This window comes from Mauremys reevesii, linkage group 2 (assembly GCF_016161935.1).
Source record: "Mauremys reevesii isolate NIE-2019 linkage group 2, ASM1616193v1, whole genome shotgun sequence".
NCBI classification, from domain to species: domain Eukaryota; kingdom Metazoa; phylum Chordata; order Testudines; family Geoemydidae; genus Mauremys; species Mauremys reevesii.
In genome coordinates, this window is record NC_052624.1 from 217,075,164 (window position 1) to 217,101,769 (window position 26,606).

Genomic DNA, 26,606 nt, shown 5'->3' on the forward strand with positions numbered 1-26,606 from the left:
AGACGCGATAAGTATGTAATCGTGTGGCTTATAAAATTTCCACAAACTTCCCTCTCGTTTTATCAGACTCTTTATCTATAATATGCCTCTGTATATTAAGTCAGAAAACTGATTTTTTCCCCTGGGGGGCGGGGGGTGGAAGCCTGCTTGAATTTTTTGTCTAAATATTTGGTTTCCTGTGGGAAAATTCAAAATTAATTGAAATGAAAACTGGAAACAGTTTGAAAATAGTAAGTGCGAGAAAGTGAAGAAAAACAAATTGGAAAAAATAAGGTTCTCTTCCCCACACACACATGCACACACTTTCTGACCCTTCCTTTCCTTTCCCGTTTCCCGTTTGAGCTAAAAGAGTAACTGATAGCAGGAATAGGTTGATATCCCCTATGTGGATCAGCAGCACTACAGGCAAATTAGAGAGATACTCTGCCTGTGGATTTCACTGATTTTCCCAGTGGGGAGGGAAGAAGGAGGGGGAGTAAAATGGAAAATAAACAAGAAGAAAAAAAATTAATTGAATGTAAAATGTAAAGCCAAAATATTTATTTAAAAAGAAAACAAAACATTTTGAATTTTGCCTATTGGAAACCACAATTTCTGCTGGGATTTTTAAAAAAATATTCATATGCATATGCATGGCTTTAGTGAACGGAGGGGGAATTATTTTGAGCAACACTAAAGATACTAGCTGGATCATTTCTGCACACCCCTCTGGCCTAGGTAGGAGAGAAACTGTAGAACAATGGATTGAGGTGTGGGAAAGGGAGTGCAACATCAGGTGTAGGCACAGCAAGAAAGTCTTGGGGCGGGATGGTAGCATGGAGTGGAGGCACTGGCAGAGAGTAAATGACAATATCATTGGTCAAAGATCATCAGGGCATTTTCTACCTGGCAGCTTGGCATGTGCATATTATGATGTACTGAAAAGCCTTAGCTTTCATTTAATGCATTTTTGTTGCATACCGTTTACTTTCTTAGACATAAAATGCAGTTTGCAAGAACACTGTAGGAAAGCTACTGTTTCTCTCAAGGGCTTCTAATTCTTTCCTTTAGCTGAATTTACTTCATCAGCCATGAGACTGTGATGATGCCACATTTTCAATGGGGGTTCTTGTCACAAGATTACTTGAACTATCAAAATTCATTGCTTCTGCTATGACTGATGTAAACAAACAGGTCACTGAAGTGAAAATTTTGGATACTATGGGAATTTCTGTTGCTTGAAAGGAGTAGTTGTCACATCTTTAGAATACTACGATGAAAAACACTATTGATGGTGGTGCTAGCTAGTGCCTAGATATGCCCAAGTCGAAGGGCTAATTCGACGATTTTGGAAACTGAGATTGTACCTTGGGGTAGGTGCGTCTTCAGACCCTTTGAACTACTGGCTCGATATCGAGCTAAAGTCTCCACAGTGGCTACGCAGACCGACAGCCCTGTGACTACCGATTGGGAGGCACACCACACTCTGGAGTCTTCCCAGACCATGACTACCATACGTGAGGTGTATCCCATCTCGGGACCCTCACAGACAACCACCACCCCCAGTGCTATCAGTTGCAACATTGTAGCACAGACTGAAGCTGAGGAGATCCTCCCAGTTCTACCTGTGGAGATCCTCAACTCGGCGTTCGGTGAGACTGTGAGGTCCAACACATCTCCCGAACCTTGCGTCCCAGCAGCTCCTGCCAGTGAGCTAATGACATTGGCTAATGACATCAAGAGTGAATGCCAAAAACTGTGTTTGGCTGCAGGTGGGACCCAAGTTACTATGCCTGCAATAACAGACCCTGTGATCATCGATCACAAACTGACGCATCGCGTTCTGGAATTACTAAACGAGTAGGAGAAGCCGGCTCCCAGGGCAATATACCCAATCGCCTGGGTACTTAGTCGTAGAGCTCTTCTATAGTCCACAGACATAATTAACACCTTTGCCAGCATAGGGAAGGGTTTCTCCAACCCTGCTGAGGTGAAGCCCGTAGGGACCCCAGGGCGACAGATGGGAATCTCAGAATGATTAAAATTAACCATAATTCATGACCGCGTCCACTGGATAGGACAACCAGGGTTGGACGAGCCACCCGAGGTTTGGTACACCCCAAATAACTTGAAACAGAAACCCGTGTGAGTTTGTTAAATAGCTATCTCTGTAAGGAAAGCACACTTCCTACAGAAAGCCGGTGACATTGAATTAGAACAAGTAAAGTGAATGTCCCTCAAATGATAACAGTATATGCTGAGGCAGGAAACATGAAATATTCAGGTAACTGGCACAGAGCCCCTTCTTCCCCCCACCCCAATTAAACTCAAATTCCAAATGTCAAAACAAACCTCAGATAAAGGGGCATAATGTGTGTTTTGTGGATGTGTATGGGGCACATTTATGAGAAGTATTAATGACTTGGATTTGGCAAACCTGTCACAAAAGGAATGATTATGGCAGTAAGCTCAGCTTCAGAAAGATCATGCAGCAGAACAAAGGACAAGACTATTTTTGGAACTATTGATGTCTGTGTAGCCCAGGCAAAGGGCTGGCTGCATGCATTCAGTGTAAGTGACAGCAATGGCATCAGGGAGAGCTGGAAGGACATGTTGGAAGTAAACGTCAGGGATGTTAAATTCAAGTCTGAAACAGAAACACAATGTGACATGGTGGCCTAGTAGGTGTTCTATAAATTGAATGACAAGGATGCAATTTCTCAAAAATCTCAAAACATAGGCTATTGCCTTGCACAGGTCAACAGACTGTTGTCTGTGTTGTAGGCAAGTCAGTTGTGCAAAACCCTCATCTTAATAATATGAACTTAAACCAACATTGAAAGTATGCCAAAAGTGTTAAGTTGTAACAAACCTTTGACAGTAAATCAGTCAATATTTTATCTTATCCAGTGCATTCCATGTATTTCCCAAACTTCTGGTAGCTGAAAAATGAAATCAATGATAATGGCAGTCACTCAGAGTAGATTGTGCAGATCTTCATAAGATACTTCTCCTTTCTTACATTCTTTGAGGAGTACAGTAGTTTACAATGTTGACATTTAAATTGTCATTGACATCTGAGTGAGACTCAGTTAGGACAAGTCAAACCTCTGCAGGCTGTCTGCAACTTCAGGCAGACATAATAGCTTTGGAGTTTGAAAGCTTATCTTCCACAAGCAGAAGTTGCTACAGTGAAAGACATTACCTCACCCACCTTGTATCTCATGTCTGGGAACCAACACTGCTCCAACAACAATTACTGCATCGGTTACATCTGGGTCCCATTTTCAAGGTGTTCTTTGCAACTGTAATGTCAAGAAATTTCCTTTCTTTGGGGGGAAAAAAAAGGACTCTAGAGTAGAAGTGAGAGGCCTATCTCTGTGACCACAGATAATCTTACAGGTCCCACAGATAGATGTTGGGAAACCCTTCTTTTCTTGAATAGTTAGAACTGTTTTGCAAGCTTCTGATATACGATATGCTGGAAGCATTAGATATCTACAGATGCTGGTATTTGTTCAAAGTTTTGTGTTTGTGGGGTTTCTACAAAAAAAAAGGGTGGGGAGGGGTTTGAACAAGGAAGCTAAGATGTAACAAATCTAAAGCTGGATTTCCTTTCATCTACAGGTTTTGGATTCCTGTACAACTATTCATTCTTCAGCCATCAGTTATCAAAATCTTAAATGGATAACAAAAGTCAACCTACAAGCTTGTGATGGGGTAGGACTAACCAGGGGTGCTGTGTAGTGACTAGGTCACTGGTTCCGAGCTCTCTCCCTTGCCAGCAATCACTCTGTCACTGTAATGGTCCTTCATCCAGTACATAGCAACTTGATCCTCCAGCCAGGTCACCAGTTGAGTTCACCCCCTTACATGATAACAGAGTCTAACAAAATATATATGTATTCTAATATCTCCAGGAAAAAAAAGATCTTCAGCTCACCTCTTGGCCCCTGTGGGTGGCACACCCTTGACTCAGGTATTACGTCTATGTTCCTCCCTCTTTTCTTGAAGGTGGGGGGGGGAGGAATTTGTTCCCCCTTCAGGAAAGTGTGGTTGGTAAAGGTCTCCCTCTCTACCAGGCTACAAGCAGCAGTAGCAAACACCCTGGATGGCTTTGGGGCTGCCTCCCTGGGCCATTTCCTACCACTTCTTTTCCCAATCCAAGGTGTGATCAGAAACCTCACAAAAGATCTACCAGAAGTTAGAGTGAAGGGCCTGGGGTAGCTGCCATTTGTGGACCTTTCCCTGCAGCAGGACTCCTGCTGTATCCTCCCTTACTCAGGAGCTCCGAAGACAGGTCTTCTCCTTCTCCTCAGCTGGAGGCCAGACAGAGGGGGTGTCTGGCTCTCATTTAAGCTCTTTCTCCAGCTGAAGTGTGCTTTGCTGGTGCTGCAGGAGAGGATCATCTGGGCCTAGACCTGCTCCTTAACCTCTTGTGTCCCAGTGTGGGGTTTACACACCCCATCACAAAGCTATTCTGAAGAGTTAGAAGTACTGTCATGACAATCGGTAACCTACTGCTTGCATGTGAAGGAGACTTGGTAAAGATGAAGTGAGATGGGAACTGGTTCTGTGGAAAATATGGGGGGGAGGGGGAACTCCCTGCATAAACTTTGGTTCCTTTTGAGATGACAAATTAAAATTTCAGAAATTATAAAAGCCTTAGTGTAGCTACCCAACAGTTTCTTCCACAATCTGCTACATGCTTCCAAATGAGATGTATTTAGAAATCTATTGACAAGCAATCAAGTACTGCAACCAAATGATAGTAATAGTTGAAAAAAACAATGCATATGTCAAGAGCCTTTGTCTCACTGAATTTTATTCACAAATGCAGTGATCTTTTGGCCAGGTTAACATTTTCTGAACTGAGTCATATTATGATTTATTGAATACATTTAGTAGTGATCTATGTTTAACTTGTGAACATTTTCATTCCTCGTGTATGGGAATGAGGAATGTTGAAGCAAAACAAAAAAAACCCAAACTGCCCCTCCCCGCGATGGACAAAAGAAATAGGATGGGACCTAAGCAAACACCACTGTTTGCTTCCACTCAGGCAGATCCATCAGCAAGCAGGAGAAGGGGCATAGTTCAAAGCTGCAGCACAGCTCATGCTGGCTATCTCCAAAGGTTGCAAATTGGAGAGCAGACCATGTGTAGCACTGGGAAATGTTAGGCTGCAGACACATCCTTTATTTATATATAATATTATACACATTCCAGTGGACGTGGGGGTAAATCAAAATACACCAAGGACCTGTTAGTGCCTGTCAGCAGGGACACACAGACACCTAGTGTGTGGCAGGTTAGTGGCAGGCAGGTTTACACCCCAGCTTGCCCTGAGCTAAGTGTTCATGTAAACAGGCCCTAACTTACGCCAACTGAGAATCTGGTTCAGTCTCTGTATAAAAGACACGCATAATGGTGTGGTATAGTATAAATGTTTTATCAGTATGAGTTGGTGATAATGCAGGATTGAACCCTAAAGTCACCATTGACATGAATGGGATTTTTGTGGTTGAATTGTATGAGAGCACGATCAGACCCTTAGTGAGTTAGAGGTTAGCCCAAACAGTTCCAGTAAAGGTATTAACCCCCCCTACACACACACATCCGTGTTCTGCATATGTTAGTTTATTCTGTGAAATATATATCTTAGAAATATTTTAGTGTATATTTAATTTTTTTATTGGTACTACTTTTCCCATCCATCCAACTGGAAGCCAGTCTGTCTGTCTTTCCATCAGTCTTGGCCATGAAAGGATAGAAAATGTTTAGAAAACCTCTAAGATTTCCTAAAACAGCTTTTCCATCCATCCTTCTGAAATTCAAAAGTGTAGTACCCTAGACTGGTTTAAATGCATGTGCTATGTGTTTCATTAGAAAGCTGGATTCTCCTCTTTCTAGCTCCTGTTTCTCGTCAGCTTGAACCAGACATATAGACAGTAAATCTGCCAACAAACCATATAATTTCCTCTTTTGGACCTTAGTCCTGTGTGGTTTTAAAGAGAGAGATCTGTATTTGGGAAAGAAATAGGAGCAAAGGCTACTATATTTGTAAGATCCACTTAAGCAACTTCCAAGAGCCTTACATATGAAAAACTAAAAGTGCTTTACAAATACTACTTTATTCTCCCAAATCCCTTGTGAGATATTTAGAGAAACCAAAACACTCAAGGGTAAGATTTTTACCCTCACCCCACCCTCTTACAGCAGATATAAGGGACAGAGTGGTATGATGGGGGTCTAACAGCTTGGATCCATCTGTGTATATGTATGTTTTGTGGGCAGGGGTGGAGAGGTGGATTCTCCTGGCACAGAAACTGAGGAAGAGGTCACAAGCTGTTTTCCAAGGACTCCCTTGTATGCCCAGGAGGACAGGAGGTCTGTTGGGAATGAGGAGGGGTGGATGTAACAGGTGGTCAGATCAGCAAATGCCAGTGGGGCCCCAGCTAATGTAAATGGGGTTGAGGGGGGTCACACTCAAAGAGCACTACAACCCTTTCGTTAAATCAAGGCCTAGCTGAACAAGTTTTCAGTTGTTTTGGGTGGGGCCTGTCCTCCTTTCCACCTTGCTGGCCTACTCGGTTATTTTATTGGCCAGCCCCACACTCTCTGCCCTCCTACTTCTCAGACAGCATTCTGCCCCCACCTCATGCTCTCCAGTCTGCTTCCACCCCACTGCTTTTGGTTTCCAGATACAAGTTACTTCTACTTCCCACATTCCAGGGCAGCCTCCCTAAACAACATGCCTGAAATGCCCTACCATTGTCCACCCTCTCAAGTCACTCTAGTTTTTAAACTGCCTGTGGGAAAGAGTTTGGAATATATGAGTGATAGTGTCTTCTGGGGGGAAGGATTATCTTAATTTGACAGAGAGAATTTAATTGTATAATAAAAATTTGCATTAAGTGAAATGTCCAAGGTCAGAAAGAGTTAGAACAGAGTTCTATGCCCCAGAAATCTCCCGGCCGGGCTTGCCCTCATCCTGTGCTATGGTCATAAAACAAACTTGCCTGCATAAAGTTGTCTCATCATGGCTTATAGATTCATTACTAGTGAACTTTTCTGTTCCAGATTGTTCTCAAATCCAGATTTTTTTTTTGATCTTTGAAAAGGGTTTTAATTATTACTGGTTTGATTTTACCCAAGTTTGACAAGCCAAAGAAAGTCTGAACTCCAGAATAAATCAATTTGTGAATGCTTAATAATCAGTCCTAACCAGAAGCCCAGCATAATAGCTACTGCAACATATATTCAGTCTTTAATATGGCCTTGCACCTCCTTGATTCTTACTTGACAAACTTAATGTTTGTACAGTGAATTCTTAATTGGGCCTGCTGATTAAGAACACTTGCAATTAAAATAATAAATTATGGCAAGTAAATGTTCTTCTTGTTTTAGCCAATTTAAAATGAATTAAACACTTGAAAAGCTTGTTAGCGACTAATTGCCAACTTTGGTTCTTTTGAAGCATGAGCTTCTCTAAGAGCTGGACATTTCATCAAAAAGCTTTATCGGGTGATTACAGTACTTTCTTCATCACTAGAAGAAGAGCTCACAGCATTGGTGAGTTTGCAGAGTTCATCTGAATTCCAGCACTATAACCAGAGACCTTAAAGTACATAAAGCTTGATAGCCTCAAACTTTGAGGGCTTGTCTCTATGGCTATTTAATGCATGACAAGCTTGGGTATAAATCTACAGTGGCTTAGCCTGATGTGGATCCTGTTGCCATGCGTTAACAGTTCTGTAGCACACCAGTATGTCCAAGTGCATCATGGAACTTCTAGCACATGGTAGCAGGATCCACGTGGTCAGTTAGTGCGTGGCTGGTGAGTGTGCTGCAGATTTACATCCTGGCTTGCTGCACACTAAATCGCCGTGGAAACAAGCCTCAGGCATTTCAGGCTGTGTGTGGGTGCAGTGATCTGTGTATGCAACTCTTTGTGGGACAGATCTAAATCATAGATCATAAGGGTTGGAAGGGACCTCAGGTGATCATATAGTCCAACCCCCTGCTCAGAGCAGGACCAATCCCTAAATAACCCCCTCAAGGATTGAACTCACAAACCCTGGGTTTAGCAGGCCAATGCTCAAACCACTGAGCTAGTAAGTCAGAGCAATAGATTGTGTTTACAATTATCTTAATGATAGTAAATGGATTTGATAATTAAACTTAAAGGTTACATATTTAAAAAAAAATGCAAAAGGTATGGTTCCTGTAATAACGAGACCTCATTGAAAAATAATGTTTAGATACATAAATATGGATTTGGCAATTTCATCTTAGGCTTCCAGATTTGAAAACAATGGCCTTAACCTGGTTCTTTCGGAGGACTGTGGTGCATGCATGCTCCTGCAAATTTATTCTAGCACCAATCCCTTGGGCTGTTAGGGCAAATTGGACACTGTGGAGAGAACTTCATTACAATTTCAGTTAGAAATGCTCAGAAACTTCCTCCAGTATCTTATAACTTAGATTCTTTTTCCTGCCAAAACCTAAAAGAGGGTTTATTCTTCAAGAAGTACCAATTATATGTAATGTTTGAAAGGTATTTTTTCCTCCTTGGAGTAGTTTTTGAATTACTGGTGAGAAAGAAAGTTTGCAGAGCTCAAAAAAGGTGTTTTTGTTTTGTTTTCACTCCCCAACAATTAAAAATTGGATGAAGGGATTTCCTCAAAACACCCCCCCACAAAAAAGGACAAAGATTCCAAGGCCAGGAGGTACCACTGTGATTCTCTAATCCAGGGGTAGGCAATTTATGGCACGCGTGCCAAAGGCGGCACACCAGCTGATTTTCAGTGGCATTCACACTGCTCGGGGCCTGGCCACCTGTCCGGAGGGCTCTGCATTTTAATTTTAAACAAAGCTTCTTAAATATTTTAGAAACCTTATTTACTTTACATACAACAATAGTTTAGTTATATATTATAGACTTATAGAAAGAGACCTTTTAAAAACGTTAAAATGTATTACTAGCGTGCGAAACCTTAAATCAGAGTGAATAAATGAAGACTTGGCACACCACTTCTGAAAGGTTGCTGACTTCCTGTATGACACTGGATGTAGAATTTCCCCAAAGTAATTCATAGAACATAGCTTTTAGAAGAACACCCACTCTTGAGTTAAGACCAAGGGGGATGATGATAAAGGCATACATGATAGAGAGTCAAATCTTTGAAAATCTCATCAAGACACCTATTCTGAAATGAGCTCTATCTGAGACGAGCCCTAGTGACTTAAGGGGGTGGGGGGGAGGCATGGCTGGTCGAAAGGGGTCTGTGTTTGCCTGTGAAGAAGTCATTGCTTGATCGGGGCCCAAATGTGGAACATCTCATTTCCACAGGAGACTTTTGCACTAGTTTGTGGTTCTGGGCATGTGAAGGCTGTGGGGGTTATATGGAAAAGCCATAACCTTAAAGAGAGCTTTCACAATGACAATAAGCATGGCCAACTAAGTGCCAGGTAAATTCTACTAGCTGAGTCAAAGCAGTTGTTCGCCCATTCAGGTGAATAATGCGGGAGAAAATGTAATGATATTTTACTTATCCCACCCCCAAAAAAGAATTACTATTTCCAGGCAAATGTATTGTTCCCAGACTAATGTAAGCTGTAGTTATCAGCTAAACTTCAATCATCAATATATCACTTCTACGTACACATACTTGTGCAAGTAAAATTGTATTTTGATTGTGTGATTGTAACCAAGAGAAATAAATGTCTGTATTGCTTTTAATAGTAGTTCTACTTGGCTAATGGCATGTTTGTTTATTACTGCTACTGAAAATGCATAACATAATCTTTTGTCACCTATCAGTTTACTAAATTGTATGAAAATACCCTATCATGAAACTACATTGTGAATGTATATCTTCTGCAACACTGAAATACGACCTGATTTATTAAAGGAAGATCAGAATAGTTCATTATCCTAAATGAAGCAGTATTGCTGTCTACAAGGGCTGCCGTAGTCTTCAACTATACTATTATGTTTTTAGTCATGATTTCCCTTTAGAACAAGGATGCTTTAATAAGGCAGTTCAGTAAATGTTTTTTGCAATATTTAATACATGCTTGTTCTGCCAAGGGGTGCAGGGGCTTGTGCAGAAATTTAACTTTTACCCCTTTTAGGGGGACATGTTCTGTGCCCCCCCCCTTGCCCACCCCAGCAGGAGCTTGCTCTTCCCTCCTCTCCCTCCCCTCCATTGCCCGAGTGCTGGGAGGAGGTCTTCTGGTTCCCCTCCTGCCCCCCGCTACTGCACCCTTGGGGCAGAGGAGTTCTGTGCCCCTTATGATTATTGGGGGGGGGAATGCTTGCCCCCCCTTGTGCATGCCGCTGAGGGAGCACCAAATTCAGTTCGAGTATCTGTCATGTGTTATATTGTTTGCATATATCAGCAGAGATGGCCTCAACAAGTCTGGTAACTCAAAAGTACAGGAGAGAGAAAAATTTACTAACTTTATCAAAGTCTCTGTTTATTTATATATCTCCTCTACAGTTCCCTGCTATTACTTTCCCTGGTTGTTTTGTACATTTGGAAGCTCAGATGTTCCCTTAAGCCACTATTTAAAAAATAAATATTCAAAAATAAGTATATAGCAAATGTGCTAGTTCATCATGGAGTGCATGTATTTAGTACAGACAACTTATTCCTCAATAAATGTGTACTTTTTCTGATATCAAGAGCTCTTTAGCCAATTTATGTGACTTGTTAAGAGAGATTCCTAGTCTCAAACTAGGATGTATAATGTTGTCTATAGCACCGATTCAGGAAAGCACTTAAACATGTGTTATGTCTATCCCTGTTCAAGGCAGCACTTAAGCACATTCTTAATAGTCAGTGCTGTCCTTAATAGAGAAGCTTTCTAGAATTTGACTTCATTTTTGTGTTGTTGTGACTTGTGTGTTCTATGGTGAAGACAGCTAGCTTTATTCATAATGACTGCTCTGTTTCTTGAATGCATATTAGTTACGGGGCTCAAACTCAATAACAAGGAGTTATATCCCATGTATTGGTATGAAGAAAATGTTCAAATCTTCCCTATGGACCAAATCTTGACCCTTTCACCCTTCATCTTTGGGATGGGCACAAGTAGCTCTACATACTTCCATAGCTCGTGCACTGACAATCATAGGACCTGAGTATGAAAAGTATTGTAAAGGGACACAAGCCTATAGGTTCTGGAGCACAAGCCTCAACAAGCAAGATTAGGTTTCAAAACACTTTTCTAAGGTGAGGTGGGTTGTTAAAAGTCAGCGTGTGTAAACGCTGTTTGTCGGTACTCTGTTGGCATTTTGCCAACAAAATATTTCCAGCCCCGCGACAGGCGTTAACTTTGTTGGCAGGAGAGCGCTCCTGCCGACAAAGCCGGGGTTACACTGCCACTGGGGTCAGCAGAACTTTTGTCTTTCACGGGAGGGCTTTTTTAAGTACCCGTGAAAGACAAAAGTTTTGTCGACAACTTCACAGTGTAGACATACCCTAACATTTGGAAAAGAGTACAGTAAATGAGTCAAGAGAACCTGTTTCATTGTACATGTCTAACCCTTCAGTGAAGAAAGTCTTTAGGATTATAATAACAATGGTGCTTTTACTGAATACTGAGAGAACAAAACTATAAATGAAGATGTCTATTAGCTCTTGGTGAGCTTATAAAAAAGATGAGGAGGGAGTAATGATGTGTCTCTTTCAGTCCACTGCATCCTAACCTGAAAACCTGAAAAGCCTAATAATGCTGGAAATTAATTTAGAGCACAAACTGTGAAGTTCTGCCTTCCATACCTTGGCCTTTCCCTGGTCACAGGTCTTTCCACTTTCAGTCTCTACGACTCACTTCCCTTTCTGTAGCTTACCATGTCTTATGGATCTTCCTTGCAATTTCCTTCTCTAGTATCAATTGATTTCCCTCCCTGTCTCACAAGAGGGAAGCTGAGCAGAAGCACATTTAAAAATCTGAAGCATGAAATAATTGTAGCCCCTCCCAACATGTGGCTAAAGCCTCCTTCCTAAGGCTTGCTCCTTGGAGTGGCTGCTCTTTTCACAGGAGTTGGGCCTTGGGTTCTTTTTTTGTGTTGTTTTTTTGGTGACACTTGATGCCTCCACCAAAGGTGACTCCTCACTGAGCCTGAGACACAAGCAGTGCTGTCCCTTGCAAAAACAAATAATGCCACTAACAGGCAAAAGTATAAAACCCCGGGACACAAGAAACAAAGTACATCAACACAAACCCCAGCAAAAAGAATGATGTACCCAGAAATAAGAGTATAATAAGGGAGTACTTTACTAGGAGCAGGAAAATGGGATCTGAGGAACGAAAAGGTTAGGGTTAACTAAAAAAATTCAACATTAACAAATGAACAAATTTTCCAGCTTCCAATACTCACGACTCCAGGCTCAGGGGTGGGGCTGAGGGATTCAGAGTGTGGGAGGGGGCTGTGGGTTGAGGCAGGGGGTTGGGGTGCAAGAGGGGGTATGGGTTCTGGGTTGGGTTTGGGGGCTCTGGGGAGGGACTGGGGATGAGGGGTTCAGGGTGTGGGAGGAAGCTATGGGCTGGGGGTTTGGAGTGCAGGGTGGGTGAGAGCTCTGGCTGGGGTGCAGGCTCTGGGGATGAGGGGTTTGGGGTGCATGAGGGTGCTCTGGGTTTGGGGGGCTCAAGGCTGGGGCAGGGAGTTGGGGCTTGGGATTGGGGCACGGGCTTACCTCTGGGGGCTCCCGTTCAATGGCGCTAAGGCACAAGGCAGCCTTCCTGCCTGTCCTGGCTCTGTGCTGCACTCTGGAAGTGGCCAGCAGGTCCAGCTCCTAGGCAGGGGGGCCAGGAGGCTCTGCATGCTGCTCTCACACTCAGGGCACAGGCACCACCACCTCAGCTCCCATTGGCCACAGTTCTCAGCCAGTGGGAATGTGGAGCCGGTATTTGGGGAGGCGACAAAGTGTGGAGTCCTGGCCCCCCCTTCCCCCCAGCATAGAACTGGACCTGCTGGTCGCTTCTGGGGAACAGCGTGGTGCCAGGACAGGTAGGGACTAGCCTGCCTTAGACTCAAAGCCCTGCTGCTGGACTTTTAATGGCCTGGTTGGCAGGTGTTCTGGTCAAAAACTGGACACCTGGCAACCCTAATGTGGAGATGAGTGTTATGAACATTGGCTGGCTTACATAATAAAGGTCTCTGGACTAAGTCTTCACCCCCAGCTGGGGCAGGGTCCTCTCATGGGTCCCTGGGCTGGAGACCTTTGGTGGTCTTGGCTGTCTACCAGTAGCTTCCACTGGGTTTTATCTCTGCCTCAATGGACACTGCTCTCTGCAGGACTGGAACTGCCTGATCCATGCACTAGATTCCGCAGCAGTTCCAAGAACCCATTTGTTGGGAGGAGGAGTTAATCAGAGACTCCCTAAGCTGTTATGCTTTTCTCTCTGCTCTCACAAGTAAAAGTTCAAAACTGAAACTAGTCTCTTGTTTCTGAGTCAGGCTGTCCCCTCCCACTGAGGGTCTGAGCAAATCTGGTTCATAGCTGGACCAGTAAACTACCTGCCCATATCCCCCCCCCTGCAGAAGCTTCCCTGTTGGCCTCAGCAGGAGTTCTTAGTCTATTCTGTTCCCAACTCTGACTGGAAGCATGCTGGGAAATGATGGCATAAGGTTCTGATAGCCATTGCAGTTTGTGACCATAGGGTAGGATCACTCAGATTACATTTACCCTAAAACCAAACAAACACTGTAGTGAGTCTCAGAGCCCAGAGCAACTGATTCAGGTACATGGGACTCATGCTATGGGGCTAAAAATAGCAGTGTAGACATTCCTGCTTGGGCTGGAGCTCAGGCTCTGAGACCATCCCCCCTTGCCGGGTTTCAGAGCTTGAGCTGCCCAGTGGGAACCTGTATGCTGCTATTTTTACCCCTGTAACATAAGCCTCAGTCAGTCGATTTGGGCTCTGGAACTTGCTGCTGTGGCTTTTTTTTTTAAATCATAGACAAACCCTTTGGGTATGTTTATACTGCAATTAGACACCCGTGGCTAGCTCACGCCAACTGACTTGGGCTTGTGGGGCTTGGGCTAAGGAGCTGTTTAATTGTAGTGCAGCCATTTGGGCTCTGGCTGCAGCCTGAGTTCTGGGACCCTCCCACCTTTCAGGGTCCTAGAGCCTGGGCCCCGGCCCCCACCACAAGGCCAAATGTCTACACTACCATTAAACAGTCCCTGAGCCTGAGTCAGCTGACATGGGGAAGCCATGGGTTTTTAATTGCACTTTAGACATACCCTTGGAGGATCAGTTCAGAGTTTCAGGAGCTGGCAAATTCCAAGTGGTTGTTGGGTCATACATAAAGGGCTGAGAATCCGTTCCTCCTTCCTCTGAAAAAGATGGGTGTTAGTTAGTCTGTTTCTGTAGAGCAGCAAAGCTGTGGCACCTTATATTATATACTATGTTTTTTTTTTTGCAGCATGAGTGTGGTGAATACCCACTTCTTCGGATGCAAGCAGTGGGTATTCACTGAAAAAGACCTTCCTCAGTCTCCTATTATTCAAATTTTAACCTCACAGCACTGCACAGTCTCTAAGAAAAGGTTAATCCTCACTTGCTTGTGCTCCAACATGATGTGTATCCTTCCCTTCTTTTCTGCTATTTTCATTCCTCGTCTCCTGGCCTTGGCAAGCTGTGGTTGAGGTTGCTTGGGAGCCTCTTATAGGGTGAGTGACTGGGTATTTGTGTAAGGACTGCCTGCAGCTTGCATGTGGGCGTGGTTAGTTTTAACCAATTGAAATCTGTGCCAATAAATAAGGTTTCTGATTGGCTGGATGTTATTCACTGTTAAGTTTAAAACAATAAAGTGAAACCACAATTAATCAATCAAAAAATAATAATACAAGACTGAAACTATGAATCTGTTTTTTGAGCGAAGCAGAATCTAGCAGACCAATAATGGCACAATTAAATAAATATAACTCTACTCTGCAAATGAGGTGGCTTGCTGGTGAATCATTATTCACATCTCATGTTCGCTCCTCTAATTTATTATATATAAATATGCTGCTTCCATATTATACATTTGTCCCCAGGTGTTTCCTTTATTATCATCCTCATGTTCCCACACAACTCAGACCATTTCTGTTAGGGCCTCCTTTCCCCTCTGATGATTAGGCCCTCGACCTGTACAGACTTATGTATGTGCTTAACTTTGTACATCCTGAATTAAGGGGACCACACACACACACAGTTGGAAAAGACAAACATGTATGTAAGTTTTTGCATGATTGTGGTCTTAGATTGTACACCATTTGGGGCAGCAACTATCAGGGCCGGCTCCAGGCACCAGCTCAGCAAGTAGGTGCTTGGAGTGGCCAAGGGGAAGGGGCAGCACGTCGGACTCTTTGGTGGCAATCCGGCGGCGGGTCCCTCGGTTCCTCTTGGAGGGAAGGACTGGCTGCTGAATTGCTGCTGGAGAAGAAAGTAGCATGGTGGAGCAGGCGCCGATTGTGACTTTTTTTTTTCTTTCTGCTTGGGGCAGCAAAAACCCTGGAGCCGGCCCTGGCAACTATATTTTATTCTATTTTATTATCCTTGGAAGGATTAGAATGTTGTTGGTAAATGTCAGTAAACGACTTCACTGCACAAATCAATGAAACAATATTTCCAACACTAACAACTGAAATTTATAGCTAGACAAAGTTTTTTTTAAAAAAAAGGGTGCTTGAAAACCTCAGTGCCTACTGCCATTAAATAATTATTGTCTGATTCCCACTGAAAACTTAAATTGATTAAAAAAATAAAAAGCTTAAACCCATAATTTTGCATAACTGTGAAAATTTATATAGATAAATAAAAAAGCTTAAAAATAAACACTGATATTATCCATCAAAACTATAACTATAAATTGAATTTTGTCAATCCTAAATATGTCTGACAAAGCCTAGCACAAAGAAGCTGCAGTCTTGGTTGGGGCTTCTAGCAATACTGTAATAAAAATAATAAAAAAAACTTCTTAAATGATTGAATAGCATGATTCAGTCAGAATAATAGTGTTTCTAGGCTTGAAAATAAATGTCTATTTTGGCTAGGAAATGTTTTCTATAAATGCCTCTTTCTTTTGCATCAATATTTATATTGCAGCAGGACACTATTATCCTATAATGACAACTTATTCCATAAACATTATCTCATAAATAAAGTAAAAATAGCTAAATGCATGCCAGGTGTGTATTGGGATGAATGTATTGTGGGTGCAGACCCATTATACCAATAATTTGAGTATGTGGTGTGCTGTGACATTTTATATATTCCTGATTTCTGTAACATTCAGTCCCTCAGTACTTAAATGTTTCACTAAATTTACTGCTCTGATAATTGAAGTTAGCTTTCTTGCAGAGATAATGTTTGGGAATACAATTTTGTGAGTCCAATGGAAAAAAAAAAGTATTCATGCATAAAGCTTTTTAATTAGGAGGAAAAATCAACTTTTTACAGAAGGGAACATTATGAAAAGCAAAACTTAATTATTTCTGAAAGATTTCTTTTCAAGTATTCCTACTTTCAAAAATAAATGGCGGTGGGGACAACATTTCAAGCAAAAGGTCAGTAATACAGAACAGCACATTTGGATAGCTAGTGCAATGGAGAGGCTGATAGGAACATCAGCTCTCCCTTAATCACACTGAATAAAATCAGTTGGTGGACTTCATAAAAGCTGGGGACAATTTCTACCAGCTCTGTATGCATCCTTACCCTCCTGCTGACTTAATCATTCCTGCTCTTAAGCAATGACTATAAACAAAGCTCACACAGAGGAATGCAGTGTCTTCCCGCTTAATTTAGATAACTACCTTTTATGTTTTGCAATCTGTTTGTTCTAGTTTGTAGTACTGAGTTCTAATGAAATCTTTCTGTCTATTTTAGACAAATATCACTTGCTGTGCCATAGCACATGGATTTCAGGACCTCCTGTGAAGAGGTAGGATCAGAATGTTTTATTTTCAAAGAAGTGATATGAACATTAATATACTTTTTGGTCTTCTGTTCTCAATCTTTTATTTCTGAAGTGCAAGGAATTGGAACATCAGATGTAATTGAATCCGTAAACATGAGTAGATAATCCCTATATGTTGGCAGTGTGCTTTTTAGTGGATTATGTGCCTGTTTACTTATCAGTGCTCTAATGAGGTAATTATGAGTGTTGAGAAAATAAGACTGAGTTGGAACCTGATAATAGCCTTCAAATGTGTTAAAGGCTATTATAAAGAGAATGGCATGATCAACTGTTCTCCATGTCTACTGAAGGTAGACCGAGAAGTAAGCAGTCTGCCATAAAGAAGATTTAGGTTAGATGTTAGGAAAAAACATCTAATTATACTTTAGATTATACTATACTATATTACGCTATTCCAACTATAAGGATAATTAAGCACTGGAATAGGCTTCCAAGGCAGGTTGTGGAGTCCCTGTACTGGCGGTGTTTAAGACCAGGTTAGATAACATCTGTCAGGGATGGTCTAGTTTTACGTGGTCCTGTCTTGACATGGGGGGACCTGTCGAGGTCCCTTCCAGCCAGTGGGAGATTAATGATTTTGCCGTCCCTAGGCCCTGAAATAATTGCTGCCCGCCCATATGAACTTATTAAACATCAATATTTTCAATATCAACACCAATATTTTCACTTTTTACTTCACTACTACTTTCAACTATTTTTTCTGTCTCACTGTCGGCACTAACTGATACAACAAAGGAATCTATTTTGTGCACGCTTGCTATCATTTCATTTTCCCTTTATTTCTTTTGTATAGCATTTTTTTTTAAACTGAGAACCACTTAATTTCTTCCTTCCGGTCATATTATTAACGTTTAGGATTCTCGTGAGTATGTTTACTAAATGGCATTACGCCAGCATTGGTGGTTTCAGTACACGCTATGATTGGTAGAATTGCGGTGTCACTGATCCCACTATTACAAAAATGCTGCTGTTATAAATTTACCACCTTAAGCCTATGCCTTGTCGGCCTAGGCGATAATATGCTGCTGCTTCCAGCTCTATGTTTCTATGATTCTGTAATTAAAGCCCCTGATCCAGCGGTGAGTTTTGTGTGAAAACACTCCTGTAGACCTCATTTGGGTTCCACACATATGCAGGGTCTGCCTGCATTGACCTTGTGGCAGGATCAGGTCCTAGATGAGTGTTTTATTGCTTGAAGCCTGTGAGGATTGGTATAACTGGAGAAAAAGGAATATGCTGGCAACATAGCATGCTATCAAAATCAGAGGAGAATCAGTGGGGGGGCTGGGAGTGTTTTGGTCAACTAAAAAAAAAATTGAAAACATGTTTTTTTCATTTCTTAATTCCCCCCCCAGTAATAAAAGGCATTTTGTTCCAAAATGAAATGGTTGTTTTGATACAAAATACACACATTTTCAAAAATTCAATGCAAGCCAAAATAATTTCAACCATCCAAAATTTACAATTTTCCAGGGACAAAAATGTGTTACTTTCAATACTTGCCACCATTTTTTTCTTGCAAAATGGCAGAAGTTCTTCCAGAAATAAATTTGCAAATGTTTGTGCAGATATCCAGTTTTCCTTTGAATATACATGATGTTAAAAAAAAGTACATTCTCACAACTTTAGCGATTCATGAGCCTCTGTGTTTCATTATTAGGAGTGGGACCAGTTACATCTACCTGGATAGTCTCATAAATTCAGTATTATAGTAAAAATCACTGAAGGAGAAACTGCAGTCTACAGACTGAAAAGAACAAACAATAGGAGGTGATAACTGGGAACACTGGTTATGATCACAATACCTCATAATGCTGAAAACTCCTGGATTGTACACCTGAAAATATGAGTCTCTGATTAGTTGGTGTTTTCAATATGTATTAAACAAGAGATACACATTTAGGCTCTGTTCATGGGATACGTACTTTGTGATTAAAATTATAGGACAGGAGATGTTTCATAGGAATTCACTTCATTTCAGTCATGCTTGACAGCAAGTAAAGAGACTCTCATTTGGAAATTAGCCTCTATTGTTAGCAAAAATAAAATGGATACAATGATTAATCTAAAATATTGTCAACCCGTCAATCCAAACTAAAATTATCGGCAGCTTTAAATGTTCATAATTTTTCTCCTTCTCACACACATGACAGCTAGGAAGGACCAGAAATCTCATGAGACACTTGCATCCGAAGAAGTGGGTATTCACCCACGAAAGCTCATGCTGCAAAACGTCTGTTAGTCTATAAGGTGCCACAGGATTCTTTGTTGCTCTTACAACATGTTAACTCCTTAAGCTAAACAGCCTGTTTCACATGGTGTTCAGCTGTGACATTCTGACAATCTTTCTCAGACCTGAAGCAGAGCTCTGTGTAAGCTCAAAAGCTTGTCTCTCTCAACAACAGAAATAAATTGGTCCAATAAAAGATATTACCTCACTCACCTTGTCTCTCTAATATCCTGGGACCAACACAGCTACAGCAACACTGCAAACAGTTTTGTATCTAGTTATGAATATGTTTATTTTATCTCAAAGGTCAACACAAGGACTTCTGAGATAATTTCACTCTCATAAGGTAGAGGGAAGAGTCAACTGATGATAACATTTCCCTCTTGTGGCTGTACTCACTGAGGCTCTTCAGTTTAGATTCTTCCATGGCACTTAGACTCAAGTATCAAGTATCCGTGTTAGTCTGGATCTGTAAAAGCAGCAAAGAGTCCTGTGGTTATAGACTAACAGACGTATTGGAGCATGAGCTTTCGTGGGTGAATACCCACTTCATCGGATGCATGTAGTGGAAATTTCCAGGGGCAGGTATATATAGACTCAACTCATTAAGTGCTTCAAATAGAAAGTGTCAGTTAAAACACACATTATCAGAGATCAATCATAGTGAGTAATTAATGCTCCTATCCCTCTGGGAGATGGTTCTTACCCTGGTGGACAGTCTTACCATATGGTGTGAGCCAGCTGCTGCTTCTGTGCTTGACCAAGCAGCTGAAGGAGATGGAGCCATCTCTGAGAGCTGCAGACCTGAGTGCACGTCTTTTATACTTCCTGGTCTGCTTGTTAAGGAGGGGGTTTGAGAGTCAAACTCGCATCAACTTCTGCTGAATGGTTTTCAGCACTGGTGTCCCAGCATGGAAGGAGTGGAGGAACCAATTGTCTGAGAAACATACAGAGTATGGGAGCTCTTTCCATCTGGGATATCAAGAAATGAGACTACAATCCAGACCACCTGATTTACAATGGCAAACTCAGGAGAATCCCCCCATTGTTACTACCACAGTAGAAGTGAGAGGGGTCTCACTTCCTGAAGGATGACTCTTCTGTGAAGAAACACATTGAGTAGAGCCACTAGAGGAAGTTTTTCTAGAAGGAAAAGGTCAGTGTCTGGTGATTGACCTGTGAAGGTGATATGTGGAAGCAGAATCCCATTGATGCAGCATTAGCTAAATTCATGTATAACAAATGTACACACAGTAAGCTTCAATGATCTCTCATTAGCCATCTTTAGTCTCTTGATCACCGCTGTGATGAAATAATCCAATTTGAATGTCTTAAACAGACTTCAAAGATCACATTTATCTGGGCTAGATTGCCAAGACAGGAAGAGTTTTAATCTAAGGAAGTGCCTTAGTTCGGTAAGAACCTCCTATGAGTTTATTATCAATTTACTTATAATTATTAGTAAGCAGATCCTCTACCCTTAATATGAAAAAAATAGTTCCCCACCATATGTCTCATTTCAATTTAGAGTTTATCTGACTGAAAGAAATGTGCAAAATTTATACATTGTAATCAGTTCCTGGAGTAAATAAAGGTTCAGAAAATGCCAGGGCTTTTATAGGTCTGAACAAAAAAGTGGAAGTCAAATCCTAGTGAGGCAAATAGAAAGGAGCATAAACACTGCCAACTTAAGTGCAAGAGTGTAATAAGAAAAGCCAAAGAGGAGTTTGAAGAACGGCTAGCCAAAAACTCCAAAGGTAATAACAAAATGTTTTTTAAGTATATCAGAAGCAGGAAGCCTGCTAAACAACCAGTGGGGCCCCTTGATGATCGAAATACAAAAGGAGCACTTAAAGACGATAAAGTCATTGCAGACAAACTAAATGGATTCTTTGCTTCAGTCTTCACGGCTGAGGATGTTAGGGAGATTCCCAAACCTGAGCTGGCTTTTGTAGGTGACAAATCTGAGGAACTGTCACAGATTGAAGTGTCACTAGAGGAGGTTTTGGAATTAATTGATAAACTCAACATTAACAAGTCACCGGGACCAGATGGCATTCACCCAAGAGTTCTGAAAGAACTCAAATGTGAAGTTGCAGAACTATTAACTAAGGTTTGTAACCTGTCCTTTAAATCGGCTTCAGTACCCAATGACTGGAAGTTAGCTAATGTAATGCCAATATTTAAAAAGGGCTCTAGAGGTGATCCCGGCAATTACAGACCGGTAAGTCTAAGGTCGGTACCGGGCAAATTAGTCAAAACAATAGTTAAGAATAAAATTGTCAGACATATAGAAAAACATAAACTGTTGAGCAATAATCAACATGGTTTCTGTAAAGGGAAATCGTGTCTTACTAATCTATTAGAGTTCTTTGAAGGGGTCAACAAACATGTGGACAAGGGGTGTCCAGTGGACATAGTGTACTTAGATTTCCAAAAAGCCTTTGACAAGGTCCCTCACCAAAGGCTCTTACGTAAATTAAGCTGTCATGGGATAAAAGGGAAGGTCCTTTCATGGACTGAGAACTGGTTAAAAGACAGGGAACAAAGGGTAGGAATTAATGGTAAATTCTCAGAATGGAGAGGGGTAACTAGTGATGTTCCCCAAGGGTCAGTCCTAGGACCAATCCTATTCAATTTCTTCATAAATGATCTGGAGAAAGGGGTAAACAGTGAGGTGGCAAAGTTTGCAGATGATACTAAACTACTCAAGATAGTTAAGACCAAAGCAGATTGTGACGAACTTCAAAAAGATCTCACAAAACTAAGTGATTGGGCAACAAAATGGCAAATGAAATTTAATGTGGATAAATGTAAAGTAATGCACACTGGAAAAAATAACCTCAACTATACATACAATATGATGGGGGCTAATTTAGCTACATCGAGTCAGGAAAAAGATCGTGGAGTCATCGTGGATAGTTCTCTGAAGATGTCCACGCAGTGTGCAGAGGCGGTCAAAAAAGCAAACAGGATGTTAGGAATCATTAAAAAGGGAATAGAGAATAAGACTGAGAATATATTATTGCCCTTATATAAATCCATGGTACACCCACATCTTGAATACTGTGTAAAGATGTGGTCTCCTCACCTCAAAAAAGATATTCTAGCACTAGAAAAGGTTCAGAAAAGGGCAACTAAAATGATTAGGGGTTTGGAGAGGGTCCCATATGAGGAAAGATTAAAGAGGATAGGACTCTTCAGCTTGGAAAAGAGGAGACTAAGGGGGGATATGATAGAGGTATATAAAATCATGAATGATGTGGAGAAAGTGGATAAGGAAAAGTTATTTACTTATTCCCATAATACAAGAACTAGGGGTCACCAAATGAAATTAATAGGCAGCAGGTTTAAAACAAATAAAAGGAAGTTCTTCTTCACGCAGCACACAGTCAACTTGTGGAACTCCTTACCTGAGGAGGTTGTGAAGGCTAGGACTATAACAGTGTTTAAAAGAGAACTGGATAAATTCATGGTGATGAAGTCCATAAATGGCTATTAGCCAGGATGGGTAAAGAATGGTGTCCCTAGCCTCTGTTTGTCAGAGGATGGAGATGAATGGCAGGAGAGAGATTACTTGATCATTGCCTGTTAGGTTCACTTCCTCTGGGGCACCTGGCATTGGCCACTGTCGGTAGACAGATACTGGGCTAGATGGACCTTTGGTGTGACCCGGTTCGGCCGTTCTTATGTTCTTATGTTCTTAACATTAGGTTGCAAGTGGAGAATGAGCAAAGAGGTAGAAGAGTAAGCCAGAAATCTAATGTTTTCCCAAGGTAGTTTTAGGCATAGAAGGGCGCATTAGGAAAAAACTTTTTATCCTTTGTGATTTAAAAATTCTGGTACATGCAAGGATGATTAACAGAGCTGGCTTTTAGCAGATCTTTTACAAACTGAGCACTGACAAACTGAGCACATTCACGAGCCTATGGGCTGAATTCCAAATCTTTCTTGAAACTAAAGTGCTGTCCACTTAGGCAGACTGACAGCATCCCAGCTGCATAAGTAGCTGGACCATTTGAAAAATACCCTTCATGTGTCATTGGCATCTAGTGATGGCACCGAGCCTGCCTCCTGTACCCCATTCCCACTACCTCCTCATACTTCTGAGTCAATTTTCTATCTCATAATTACACTTTACATTATATAATGGGCACATCTGTAAATGTGCAGAAGTGTAAATATTTGTCAGATGCAAACTATTCAGTTTTTTGGATTGGTTTCTGCAATTTTCTCTCCATACAAAATCTCCATCCCCCACTGGTCCCAGCTTCTGACTATTGATAATTGTATTTCATGGAAGTTACAGAAGTCTATTCTACTAGGATATGTAAGAGACATTTTGTCACAGAGAAAAGCAGAAACACAACAGCTTCCTTTCTCTTTGGGGGATGGCTGGAGAAATCTTTTGGGGGTTCGCTGGCAAGTTCTCTCTCTTTTTTCTCCTCATTCACTACTTTATTGAGTTGTCTGTTTTGTGACTGCTGGAGAGAGCATTACTGGTGTGAAATAGGAAGAGGAAAAAAACTATTTTATTCTCTTCAGATGAAGAAATAGAGAAAATAAGATAAACTTGTATTGATGTCACAGATAAAAAAAGAGTGGCTCAGCACTCTGAATAAATCTCCCACAGTCAACACGTGTAAAAAATGCAATCACTGTGCTTCTTGTTTAACATCGATGACAGGGAAAATACAAAACAAAAACAAACAAACAAAAAACCCTCTTGCAAAAAGAATGTCTTCCTAGCATACACCAGATTAAGGGGGGAAAACACTTGAAAGCCTGTTCAAAATGGGTTTTGAACCCAATAATCGTGTCTAATTCATCTCTCAAACACTAAAGATCTTTGTACTTGTTTCATAGCAGACCATGCTTTCAGTGATCACTTGGTCTATCTTGTGTGAATATTTTATTTTAACTGTTGCTCTTTATTTCCTCAAATTATTTCTTAAACACTTTGAAGGCCTAAAATGTTACATCAACATGTTATCTTTAAGTACTTATAATAAATATTCTTTAAAAGAGACTAGGGCCAGATCTTTGCATATGGTTAAAATGCACATGTTGGAAATCAGGTGTGGTGTGCAAAAATGGTTTAAAGCTCTTCTTTGCACGCTCTTGGTGCTGATAATGCTCTGTGCGTGGCTGTGCCCTCTGTGCCTTTAGAGCACCTGGAGGGCTTTTCTAACTGTGCCAGTCTTTAGCAGTGAGAAACCAAGCTCAGTTTGATTTTGGAGAAGTAGAGAAGTATCCCAGCTTTGCCTCCTCTTTCCCATTAAACCAACTGAGGGAGGGTGAGTAGTTTACAAGCTCCTATGTAGGCTCTACTCACTGCAGCGTCAGTATTCCTCCATGGTGAGTTAATGGATTTATAATCAGATAAGGAGGTGATGGTGTGCAAAGCAAAGGCACTGCATTTATTGCTCAGGGCACAGCTACAGCTATTTGTTTGCCCATACATGCGGCTATTCATTGGCCAACCATACACACAAACCATTCAGTACCCCTCCTCCACACAAAGCCTGTCAGTCATCACTCACTATTTTCTCCACATGCATCCAGACAGTCTATCCCGGGTACTTCACAAACACATACATCCAGCCATTCACTGTTCCCTCCCCGGGTACATGTGTAACTAGGAATAATGGGAAGTATTAATTTAGGTTGAATATTGGGAAACAGTTTCTGACAATTAAATAGATTGGAATATAGATGTCTGGCAAGGGAAGCAGTGGAACATCTTTTAGTGGGTTTTTTAAATTAGAATTTGAAAATGTCCTGAATATGGATGGAACAATTCTGTACTGGCTGGGAGATAGAGAACAGTTAGGCCATGCAGTCCAACTGCTAGGATTCAACCAGGATCATACTGGGGGAAAAGGTTTTTTTTTTTTTTCTGTTCTAATTCTACCTTAAATCAAGTGTCTGGGTCATCCTCCATTGGTTCAGAGACTGAATACATATGTAAGAGTTCAAATGTTTGTTCAAATCATATTCAAATTATCTGAACCCCTGCTAAAAATTTCCCAAGTAGTTCTTGTTGTTGTATGATCTTGCTGCTTCCATTTCTAGAGCCTGCTGGCAGTGCAGGGATGGACAAAAATGAAAAACAGTGAGGAAAAAATAAATGACATTTAGTTGCCTCTCTGAGAATCTGCCATCTTTCAGTGCTCTGGTCTTTCCCTTTTATATATCTATTAATGCTGCTCACAGGTAGGAGAGGAAGGGAGACAGTGCAATAGAGGATTTAATTTGGAGTTGTGTTGCAAACCAGCTTTCATGCAGCAAAACAATAGCTACTTGTGCTTCATTACATTTTAGAGTGTTCCATGTAAATTAGAGCTGTGAGCATGTGTGATCAATCTTTCAAAGGACCAAAATGTTTTGCTATTCCCACAATGGGCTTCCTTGTTCTGACTGAATAAACTCTGCCCACATGCATCTAGCTACTGACTTTTAATTTTATTGCAATGCCTAATTACGTCTGCTATGGTTATGTGCCACTTAATTCATGCAAAGAAGCCCCTCTGTTTTGTGCAGAAATTTTCTCTGGAGATTTTTATAAGGTAATTGACCAAGTCAGAAATGTGCAATCAAGTAAAGCACAACTTCTAAAAACAATGTATTAGAGGTTGAATTTACCCCATTGCCAGCCATAGATCTCCTACAGGCTGTGGGTGCTTGTCCACAGCTCCCGCTGATGAGTGCAGGTAATTTAGGGGCTATGGGTACTTATGACCGGCCTTCCTTGGCCGACAGTAGTTATTCCTAACCTTCTGTGTTGAGCATTCAGTGCCACTTCCTGCTGCTATGAGAGATCCCCTGACAGGAAGCAACAAAGAGATCTGCCTGTGACATACACATCAGGAAGAATTTTCTTCCAACGAGGAAGTAAGTGATAGGGAAAATAATTGAAGAGATTTAATTATCCCTTCAGTATAGACACTATCATATTCTGCAGGAAAGAGTTTCTTAGTGGAAGTTGGGAGCATCTAACTGCCTTATTGTCTTTGAAAAACCTCCCCCTATATATGTATTAGGCCACATTTAGCCATTCCTTTTAATACATGCTGTCTCTCCCATTTTTAAAAAAGAGAAGTAAATGTTAGCATCACCACATAGTGAATCAGCTCTCTGAAGGGCTCTCGAGGTGAAGCTCCTATTAAGTTCACTAGGAGTTCTTGATGTTGAGCACTTACAAAATGGTGATCTTTAATATTTCCTCTTGGCACTTTACTCCTGGGGGAATTCTGCACTACTGTGCGTGCGCAGAATTCTTGGCCCCTGCAGATTTCTTTGCTTCCCTGCAAAAAAATGACTTTCTAACAGGGAAGCAAAGAGAAGCAGCAAGAGCAGTTATGCACAACTCCCTAGCAGCACAGGTATATCATTTCAGGCACCCAGATC

The 26,606-nt window shown here is 41.3% G+C and overlaps 1 protein-coding gene across 5 annotated transcripts in view; it reads left to right on the plus strand.

Moving 5' to 3' along the window:
* Positions 1–26,606, plus strand: part of SNTG1 (syntrophin gamma 1) — a 510,494-nt gene that overhangs the window by 255,944 nt on the left and 227,944 nt on the right. For all 5 annotated transcript variants that reach the window (XM_039525348.1, XM_039525349.1, XM_039525353.1 and 2 more), the window contains one exon: positions 16,876–16,930. In XM_039525348.1, coding sequence (XP_039381282.1) covers positions 16,904–16,930 — 27 coding nt within the window. In that variant the 5' untranslated portion in view covers positions 16,876–16,903. The remainder of the gene's footprint in view (positions 1–16,875; positions 16,931–26,606) is intronic.